Raw genomic sequence first — 11,068 nt, 5'->3', positions numbered from 1 at the left:
TAGAGTCTATGATAGGGGAGAGTGTACAAGTGCTGTGGGAGGAGATTAAATGGGTGGGTAGAGTCTATGATAGGGGAGAGTGTACATGGGCTGTGGGAGGAGATTAAATGGGTGGGTAGAGTCCATGATAGGGGAGACTGTACAGGGGCTGTGGGAGGAGATTAAATGGGTGGCTAGAGTCCATGATAGTGGAGAGTGTACATGGGCTGTGGGAGGAGATTAAGTGGGTGGGTAGAGTCCATGATAGTGGAGAGTGTACATGGGCTGTGGGAGGAGATTAAATGGGTGGGTAGAGTCTATGATAGGGGAGAGTGTACATGGGCTGTGGGAGGAGATTAAATGGGTGGGTAGAGTCCATGATAGGGGAGAGTGTACATGGGCTGTGGGAGGAGATTAAATGGGTGGGTAGAGTCCACGATAGTGGAGAGCGTACATCGGCTGTGGGAGGTGATTAAATGGGTGGGTAGAGTCTATGACAGGGGAGAGTGTACATGGGCTGTGGGAGGAGATTAAATGGGTGGGTAGAGTCTGTGATAGGGGAGAGTGTACATGGGCTGTGGGAGGAGATTAAATGGGTGGGTAGAGTCCATGATAGGGGAGAGTGTACATGGGCTGTGGGAGGAGATTAAATGGGTGGGTAGAGTCTATGACAGGGGAGAGTGTACATGGGCTGTGGGAGGAGATTAAATGGGTGGGTAGAGTCCATGATAGGGGAGAGTGTACATGGGCTGTGGGAGGAGATTAAATGGGTGGGTAGGGTCCATGATAGGGGAGAGTGTACATGGGCTGTGGGAGGAGATTAAATGGGTGGGTAGAGTCCTATGACAGGGGAGAGTGTACATGGGCTGTGGGAGGAGATTAAATGGGTGGGTAGAGTCCGCAATAGGGGAGAGTGTACATGGGCTGTGGGAGGAGATTAAATGGGTGGGTAGAGTCTGTGATAGGGGAGAGTGTACATGGGCTGTGGGAGGAGATTAAATGGGTGGGTAGAGTCTGTGACAGGGGAGAGTGTACATGGGCTGTGGGAGGAGATTAAATGGGTGGGTAGAGTCTGTGACAGGGGAGAGTGTACATGGGCTGTGGGAGGAACTGACTGAATGGACTCCTGATTAATTACTAGCGGGACACTGCTGGGTTTCTTCAATAAAAATGAAAAGATATTGCCTGATTGTGAGGGAGTGCGCTATCCATTAGCAGCTTGTTGCGGGACGCAAGCTCAGTCGAAGGATGCAATCTTTTATTTCCATTAAGGCCTGCACTGGCAGGCCCAATGGAGTTGCTGAAATTTGAGTAACCTCTATCTACTAATGAGTGTTACTATCACGCTGCCCGGGGTGCCTTTATGTACATGAATTATATATGACAGAATACTTTAGTAAATTCCATTCGGCGATGCCTCGGGAGGGTAATGAGTGGGTGTCAACTACGCAGCGCAGAGCTGTAGGGGGAGGGGGCAGCTGGGTTTGTTGGGATAGAAAAGCTGTGAGAAGGTCCCGAGCCTTCCGCCCGACGTGCCCCCCCTCCCCTGCCCCGTCGTTTGCTGCCATCCATCCATGGTGTTTTGCCGAGCTAGAGGGGTGAGGGGGGTGAGGGGGTGCGGGGGAGGGGGAGGGAACTGCAGGCTACGGCCAAAGGGCGGGCGTCTTCTCCTTGGGGGATTACGCGGCAGGCCGGAGGTGAATCGCTGCACTGTTGGGGCGAGCAGCCAGGATGTAGATGGCGTTTTCCTTCAGGAATGTCTTCCAGTTCACGCGCCTGTGGAGAGAAACAGGGAAGCGTCAGAAGCGCGGACAAACTGCCCGCTGCTCAGGGTCACTGCATGACTCGTCGCTGCCTCCTGCTCGTGGGCGGAAGTAAAGAATTATTGGTTTGTTTAGCCCCAATTCAGAGAAATCTCCAATGGTTTCCATGGTGACGGTCCCTCCAGCCCCTTTTTGCACAGAAGGTGAACTGCGTACAAATGTGGGCAGGAGAACGAGAAAAGCTTGTCAATAACAGGAGAAGAGGCAGAGAACAAAGATATAAAGGGCAGAACGAGGGAGTGGGCCAAAGACAGAATAGGGAGGGGGAGAGAAAGGGAAAGAGAGATAGAGAAAGAGATGGAGAGAGACGAAGAGAGAGAGAGATAGATAGAGAAAGAAAAAGAGAGATCGGAGCAACAAAGAGACTCAAACAGAAATGCTGACAAAACAGGACTGTAGGTGTAGACAGATGGACTGCCAAAAGGAGAGACATAGACAAATCCAGGGGTTCAGGGGGGGTTTATATATAGAATAACGGATACCTGGGAGTGAGTTACAGGCTGGAATCTATTGAGGGGTTCGGGGGTTTATATATAGAATAACAAATACCCGGGAGTGAGTTACAGGCTGGAATCTAATCCAGGGGTTCAGGGGGGTTTATATATAGAATAACGGATACCCAGGAGTGAGTTACAGGCTGGAATCTAATCCAGGGGTTCGGGGGTTTATATATAGAATAACGGATACCTGGGAGTGAGTTAACAGGCTGGAATCTAATCCAGGGGTTCGGGGGTTTATATATAGAATAACGGATACCCGGGAGTGAGTTACAGGCTGGAATCTAATCGAGGGGTTCGGGGGGTTTATATATAGAATAACGGATACCAGGGAGTGAGTTACAGGTTGGAATCTAATCCAGGGGTTCGGGTGGTTTATATACAGAATAACGGATACCCAGGAGTGAGTTACAGGTTGGAATCTAATCGAGGAGTTCGGAGGGTTTATATATAGAATAACGGATACCTGGGAGTGAGTTACAGGCTGGAATCTAATCCAGGGGTTCGGGTGGTTTATATATAGAATAATAGATACCTGGGAGTGAGTTACAGGCTGGAATCTAATCGAGCGGTTCGGGGGTTTATATATAGAATAACGGATACCCGGGAGTGAGTTACAGGCTGGAAATCTAATCGATGGGTTCGGGGGTTTATATATAGAATAAACGGATACCCGGGAGTGAGTTACAGGCTGGAATCTAATCGAGGGGTTCGGGGGGTTTATATATAGAATAACAGATACCCGGGAGTGAGTTACAGGCTGGAATCTAATCGAGGGGTTCGGGGGGTTATATATAGAATAACGGATACCCGGGAGTGAGTTACTGGCTGGAATCTAATCCAGGGGTTCAGGGGGTTTATATAGAATAATGGATACCCAGGAGTGAGTTACAGCTGGATTCTAATTGAGGGGTTTGGTGGTTTTATATATAGAATAACGGATACCCAGGAGTGAGTTACAGGCTGGAATCTAATCCAGGGGTTCGGGGGGTTTATATATAGAATAACAAATACCCGGGAGTGAGTTACAGGCTGGAATCTAATCGAGGGGTTCGGGGGGGTTTATATATAGAATAACAGATACCCGGGAGTGAGTTACAGGCTGGAATCTAATCGAGGGGTTCGGGTGGTTTATATATAGAATAATAGATACCCGGGAGTGAGTACAGACTGGAATCTAATCGAGGGGTTCAGGGGGTTTATATATTAAATAATGGGCACGCGGGGAGTGAGTTACAGACTGGAATATAATCGATGGGTTCAGGGGGTTTATATATAGAAATAACAGATACCCGCAGTGAGTTACAGGCTGGAATCTAATTGAGGAGTTCGGAGGGTTTATATATAGAATAATGGGCACGCGGGAGTGAGTTACAGGATGGAATCTAATCGAGGGGTTCGGGGGTTTATATACAGAATAACAGATACCCAGGAGTGACTTACAGGATGGAATCTAATCGAGGGGTTCGGGGGTTTATATATAGATTAATGGATGCCCGGGACTGCGTTACAGGATGGAATCTAATCGGAGGGTTCGGGGGTTTATATATATAATAATGGATACGCAGGAGTGAGTTACAGGCTGGAATCTAAACCAGGGGTTCGGGGAGTTTATATAGAATAACGGATACCCAGGAGTGAGTTACAGGCTGGATTCTAATTGAGGGGTTCGGTGGTTTATATATAGAATAACGGATACCCAGAGTGAGTTACAGGCTGGAATCTAATCCAGGGGTTCGGGGGGTTTATATATAGAATAACAAATACCCGGGAGTGAGTTACAGGCTGGAATCTAATCGAGGGTTCGGGGGGGTTTATATATAGAATAACAGATACCCGGGAGTGAGTTACAGGCTGGAATCTAATCGAGGGGTTCGGGGTGGTTTATATATAGAATAATAGATACCCGGGAGTGAGTTACAGGCTGGAATGTAATCGAGGGGTTCGGGGGGGTTTATATATAGAATAACGGATACCTGGGAGTGAGTTACAGGCTGGAATCTAATCGAGGGGTTCGGGGGTTTTATATATAGAATAACAGATACCCGGGGAGTGAGTTACAGGCTGGAATCTAATCGAGGGGTTCGGGGGGGTTTATATATAGAATAACGGATACCTGGGAGTGAGTGACAGGCTGGAATCTAATCGAGGGGGTTCGGGGGGGTTTATATATAGAATAACGGATACCTGGGAGTGAGTTACAGGCTGAAATCTACAATCGAGGGGTTCGGGGGTTTATATATAGAATAACGGATACCCGGGAGTGAGTTACAGACTGGAATCTAATCGAGGGGTTCAGGGGGTTTATATATTAAATAATGGGCACGCGGGAGTGAGTTACAGACTGGAATATAATCGATGGGTTCAGGGGGTTTATATATAGAATAACAGATACCCGCAGTGAGTTACAGGCTGGAATCTAATTGAGGAGTTCGGAAGGGTTTATATATAGAATAATGGGCACGCGGGAGTGAGTTACAGGATGGAATCTAATCGAGGGGTTCGGGGGTTTATATACAGAATAACAGATACCAGGAGTGACTTACAGGATGGAATCTAATCGAGGGGGTTCGGGGGTTTATATATAGATTAATGGATGCCCGGGACTGCGTTACAGGATGGAATCTAATCGGAGGGTTCGGGGGTTTATATATATAATAATGGATACGCAGGAGTGAGTTACAGGCTGGAATCTAATCCAGGGGTTCGGGGGGTTTATATAGAATAACGGATACCCAGGAGTGAGTTACAGGCTGGATTCTAATTGAGGGGTTCGGTGGTTTATATATAGAATAACGGATACCCAGGAGTGAGTTACAGGCTGGAATCTAATCCAGGGGTTCGGGGGGTTTATATATAGAATAACAAATACCCGGGAGTGAGTTACAGGCTGGAATCTAATCGAGGGGTTCGGGGGGGGTTTATATATAGAATAACAGATACCCGGGAGTGAGTTACAGGCTGGAATCTAATCGAGGGGTTTCGGGTGGTTTATATATAGAATAATAGGTACCCGGGAGTGAGTTACAGGCTGGAATCTAATCGAGGGGTTCGGGGGGGTTTATATATAGAATAACGGATACCTGGGAGTGAGTTACAGGCTGAAATCTAATCGAGGGGTTCGGGGGGTTTATATATAGAATAACGGATACCTGGGAGTGAGTGACAGGCTGGAATCTAATCGAGGGGGTTCGGGGGTTTATATATAGAATAACAGATACCCGGGAGTGAGTTACAGGCTGGAATCGAATCGAGCGGTTCGGGGGGGTTTATATATAGAATAACAGATACCCGGGAGTGAGTTACAGGCTGGAATCTAATCGAGGGGTTCGGGGGGGTTTATATATAGAATAACGGATACCTGGGAGTGAGTTACAGGCTGGAATCTAATCGAGGGGTTCGGGGGTTTATATATAGAATAACAGATACCCGGGAGTGAGTTACAGGCTGGAATCTAATTGAGGGGTTCGGGTGGTTTATATATAGAATAATAGATACCCGGGAGTGAGTTACAGGCTGGAATCTAATCCAGGGGTTCGGGGTTTTTTTTAATAGAATAATAGATACCCGGGAGTGAGTTACAGGCTGGAATCTAATCCAGGGGTTCGGGGGGTTTATATATAGAATAACGGATACCTGGGAGTGAGTTACAGGCTGGAATCTAATCCAGGGGTTCGGGTGGTTTATATATAAAATAACGGATATCCCTGGGAGTGAGTTACAGGTTGGAATCTAATCGAGGGGTTCAGGGGGTTTATATATAGAATAACGGATACCTGGGAGTGAGTTACAGGTTGGAATCTAATCGAGGGGTTCGGGGGGTTTATATATAGAATAACGGATACCCCGGGAGTGAGTTACAGGCTGGAATCTAATCCAGGGGTTCGGGGGGTTTATATATAGAATAATAGATACCCAGGAGTGAGTTACTGGCTGGAATCTAATCCAGGGGGTTCAGGGGGTTTATATAGAATAATGGATACCCGGAGTGACTTAACAGGCTGGATTCTAATCGAGGGGCTCGGGGGGGGGATTATATATAGACTAACGGATACCCGGGAGTGCGTTACAGGCTGGAATCTAATTGAGGGGTTCGGGGGTTTTTATATAGAATAACGGATACCCAGGAGTGAGTTGCAGGGCCGGAATCTAATTGAGGGATTCGGGGGATTTATATATAGAATAATGGGCACCCGGGAGTGAGTTACAGACTGGAATCTAATCGAGGGGTTCAGGGGGTTTATATATTAAATAATGGGCACGCGGGAGTGAGTTACAGACTGGAATCTAATCGATGGGTTCAGGGGGGTTTATATATAGAATAACAGATACCCACAGTGAGTTACCAGGCTGGAATCTAATCGAGGAGTTCGGAGGGGTTTATATATAGAATAATGGGCACGCGGGAGTGAGTTACAGGATGGAATCTAATCGAGGGGTTCGGGGGTTTATATACAGAATAACAGATACCCAGGAGTGACTTACAGGATGGAATCTAATCGAGGGGTTCGGGGGTTTATATATAGAATAACAGATACCTGGGAGTGAGTTACAGGCTGGAATCTAATCGAGGGGTTCGGGGGTTTATATATAGATTAATGGATGCCCGGGACTGCGTTACAGGATGGAATCTAATCGGAGGGTTCGGGATTTATATATATAATATGGATACGCAGGAGTGAGTTACAGGCTGGAATCTAATCCAGGGGTTCGGGGGGTTTATATATAGAACTAGCTGAAGTGCCCGGCGGTGCCGAGGCTTTTCGAGGCATGTTGTTGTTGGAAAAGAGAGAGAGAGAGCGACTGGGGGGTGGGGGGGAGAGAGAGAGAGAGAGCGCGCGACTGGGGGGGGAAGAGAGAGAGCGACTGCGGGGGGAGAGAGAGCGCGACTGGGGGTAGAGAGAGAGCACGGGGTGGGGGGAAGGGAGGGTGGGGGGGAAGGGAGGGCGGGGCGGGGAAGGGGGGTGGAAGGGAGGGGGGGAAGGGAGGGCGGGGGGAGAGGGGAGAGGGGGGGCGGGGGGGGAAGGGAAGGGGAAGGGGGGCGGGGGGGAAGGGAAAGGGGGGAAGGAAGGGGGAGGAGGGAGGGCGGGGGGGAGGGAGAAAGGGAGGGCTTGAGGCTGAGAGACAGGCACGGCCACGCCCGGTTGCCGGGGTAACCCTGCCGCGCCGCCCCGCACTGCCGAGAGCCCAGCTCTCCGAGCCCTGCCCCCCCCCCCGGCCGAGAGCCGCGGCTCTCCGAGCCCCGCGCCCCCCGGCCGAGAGCCGCGCTCTCCGAGCCCCGCCCCGCCCCCGGCCGAGAGCCGCGCTCTCCGAGCCCCGCCCCCCCCGGCCGAGAGCCGCGCTCTCCGAGCCCCGCCCCCCCCGGGCGAGAGCCGCGCTCTCCGAGCCCCGCCCCCCCCGGCCGAGAGCCGCGCTCTCCGAGCCTCGGCTCCCCCCCCGGCCGAGAGCCGCGCTCTCCAAGCCCCGCCCCCCCAGCCGAGAGCCGCGCTCTCCAAGCCCCGCCCCCCCCGGCCGAGAGCCGCGCTCTCCAAGCCCCGCCCCCCCCGGCCGAGAGCCGCGCTCTTCCAAGCCCCCGCCCCCCCCGGCCGAGAGCCGCGCTCTCCAAGCCCCAGGTCGCCCGCACTCCCCGTTGCCGGGGTAACCCGATCCGCACTCTCGAGAGCCCCGCCCCGCCCGAGCCGAGCGCGGAACAGAGTCTCACCTGTTCCTGCTGCGCGCGCACCTGACCCTCGTGGCTAACGCCGTTGCCCCGGGTAACGTGAAGGGGGTGGGGTGGTGAGGAGCTTAGCAGCAGCCCAGTTACCTAGCTCGGGCCTGGCTGGGCAAGAAAGGCCCAGGCTTTCAGGCCTAAGAAAAAAACGGGCAAAGGTAGGAAAAAGAATGTTCAGGTGAGATAAAATATTTACAAATGAGTGATTTATTTTAAAAGAATTTAATAAATTGAATTTTATTTTGCTGGAAATGTATATTTGAAAAGAAAGACGCAGAAAGCAGGAAAAAGAATGGAAGCAAGATGGCGGCTACTCACCTCGGTTCAGAACGATAAGGCCCGCCCACACACGCACCGATTGGTCGACCGTCAGGTGACCAAAGCGTAGGATTGGTCAATCGTCCCGTCACTCGATCGTAGGAGGGCCCGGCCGCATGCGGCAGCAAGCCGCCGTACGATTGGTCGACCTCGAGGTCACTCTGTCGCTAATGAGCGGATAATGAGATGCTAATGAGCGGAACGTTGAAGGTTTTTCAGATACCGCGGGCGCGATTTTAGCCCGGCTGAAACGTAAATACGCTTAAAACCGTCTCGGAAGCGTAAGCTTTCTTTGGAGGTAACACGCGCGTAGGTACGCCCTGTAACTTTCGAGCGCATAGCCCGACAGACGCACAGGCGATGACAGACAGAATGACAGACAGACAGACAGACGTACCGATTTATATATATAGATAATGGATACCTGGGAGTGAGCTACAGACTGGAATCTAATCGAGGGGTTCGGGGGTTTATATATAGAATAATGGATACCCAGGACTGAGTTACTGGTTGGAATCTAATCGAGGGGTTCAGGGGGTTTATATATAGAATAACGGATACCCGGGAGTGAGTTACAGGTTGGAATCTAATCGAGGGGTTCGGGTGGTTTATATATAGAATAATGGATACCCGGGAGTGAGTTACAGGTTGGAATCTAATCGGAGGGTTTGGGGGTTTATATATAGAATAATGGATAACCAGGAGTGATTTACAGGTTGGAATCTAATCGAGGGGTTCAGGGGTTTTTTATCTATATATATAAAGCGGCTCTTCTGTCTGTCTGTCTGTCTGTCTGCCTGGTCTCTATACGTTTGGAAGTTACAGAGCGTACCGACGCGCGCATCGCCTCAAAAGAAAGCTTGCGATTCCGGACCGGTCATCGGCGTATTTACGTTTCGGCCGGACAAAAATCCCGCCCGCGGTATCCCAAAAACGTTCAGCGTTCCGCTCATTAGCATCTCATTAGAGACCGTGTGACGTCGAGGTCTTCCTACAGTTGAGTGTCGAGTGACTCGACGATTGACCAATCCTGCGCTTCGGTGACCTGACCGGTCGACCAATCGGCGTGTGTGGGGCGGGCCTTATCCTTCTGAACCGAGGTGAGTGGCCGCCATCTTGATTTTCCACAATTTTTCCCCCCACACTTTCTGTGTGTTAGGGAACTAAGGTAAATATTTCAATTATGTGTTAGGCAATTAATTAACAATTTATTTGAGTTTTATATTGTGTTTAGCAACCCCCCCTCCCTCCTCCTCACCCTCGTGCAGGGGGGACTCGGTGCTGGTCTCCAGGCCCGCTGCAGGCAGGCCTGAACCTCCAAAAATTTCTCTATCTCTCTCTCTTCCCTCTCTCCTTCTCCGCTTCCCTCTCTCTCCTTCTCCTCTTCCCTCTCTCTCCTTCTCCTCTTCCCCCTCTCAGGTTTGACGGTGTCGGGGTCCGAAGTGAGCCGCTCTAACGGCCGCCAGCCCGCGGGGTTTCCCTGCCTACGCCTCGCGGTGCTGGCACTGACCGCGCATGCGCCGCCCGCCCGCGAGAGCCCGCTCTGGCTTTTTTTTTAAACGGCAACCACGCATGCGCACGGCCGTTGCGCAGCCGCCTTGACGCCGGCACGCATGCGCACGGCCCCCGTGACGCCAGCACACAGCCTCGGGAAATCGCGGGGGGGGGGAGAGCCTCGGGAAATCGCGGGGGGGGGGGAGAGCCTCGGGAAATCGCGGGGGGGGGGGGGAGAGCCTCGGGAAATCGCGGGGGGGGGGGAGAGCCTCGGGAAATCGCGGGGGGGGGGGGGAGAGCCTCGGGAAATCGCGGGGGGGGGGGGGGGGGGGAGAGCCTCGGGAAATCGCGGGGGGGGAGAGCCTCGGGAAATCGCGGGGGGGGGGGGGGGGGGGAGAGCCTCGGGAAATCGCGGGGGGGGGGGGGAGAGCCTCGGGAAATCGCGGGGGGGGGGGGGGGGGAGAGCCTCGGGAAATCGCGGGGGGGGGGGGGGGGGAGAGCCTCGGGAAATCGCGGGGGGGGGGGGGAGAGCCTCGGGAAATCGCGGGGGGGGGGGGGGAGAGCCTCGGGAAATCGCGGGGGGGGGGGGGGGGGGAGAGCCTCGGGAAATCGCGGGGGGGGGGGGGGGAGAGCCTCGGGAAATCGCGGGGGGGGGGGGGGGGAGAGCCTCGGGAAATCGCGGGGGGGGGGGGGAGAGCCTCGGGAAATCGCGGGGGGGGGGGGGGAGAGCCTCGGGAAATCGCGGGGGGGGGGGGGAGAGCCTCGGGAAATCGCGGGGGGGGGGGGGAGAGCCTCGGGAAATCGCGGGGGGGGGGGGGGAGAGCCTCGGGAAATCGCGGGGGGGGGGGGAGAGCCTCGGGAAATCGCGGGGGGGGGGGGGAGAGCCTCGGGAAATCGCGGGGGGGGGGGGGGAGAGCCTCGGGAAATCGCGGGGGGGGGGGGAGAGCCTCGGGAAATCGCGGGGGGGGGGGGGAAGCCTCGGAAATCGCGGGGGGGGGGGAAGCCTCGGGAATCGCGGGGGGGGGGGGGGGAAAGCCTCGGGAAATCGCGGGGGGGGGGGGGGGAAAGCCTCGGGAAATCGCGGGGGGGGGGGGGGAAGCCTCGGGAAATCGCGGGGGGGGGGGGGGGAAAGCCTCGGGAATCGCGGTGGGGGGGGGGGAAAGCCTCGGGAAATCGCGGGGGGGGGGGGGGGAAAGCCTCGGGAAATCGCGGGGGGGGGGGGGGGGGAAAGCCTCGGGAAATCGCGG

The 11,068-nt window shown here is 53.6% G+C and overlaps 1 protein-coding gene across 1 annotated transcript in view; it reads right to left on the bottom strand.

Annotated features, from left to right (window-relative positions):
* Window positions 1-834: 834 nt before the first annotated feature.
* Window positions 835-11,068, bottom strand: part of phf24 (PHD finger protein 24) — a 79,433-nt gene continuing 69,199 nt past the window's right edge. The window contains exon 7 of the mRNA XM_085968221.1: window positions 835-1,755. Coding sequence (XP_085824347.1) covers window positions 1,659-1,755 — 97 coding nt within the window. The 3' untranslated portion in view covers window positions 835-1,658. The remainder of the gene's footprint in view (window positions 1,756-11,068) is intronic.

Source organism: Somniosus microcephalus, chromosome 1, assembly GCF_052327205.1.
Source record: "Somniosus microcephalus isolate GS21.2 chromosome 1, FLI_Smic_1.0, whole genome shotgun sequence".
Classification (NCBI taxonomy): domain Eukaryota; kingdom Metazoa; phylum Chordata; class Chondrichthyes; order Squaliformes; family Somniosidae; genus Somniosus; species Somniosus microcephalus.
The sequence above is the reverse complement of the archived record's forward strand: the minus strand, read 5'-3'. Positions and strand labels throughout refer to the sequence as shown.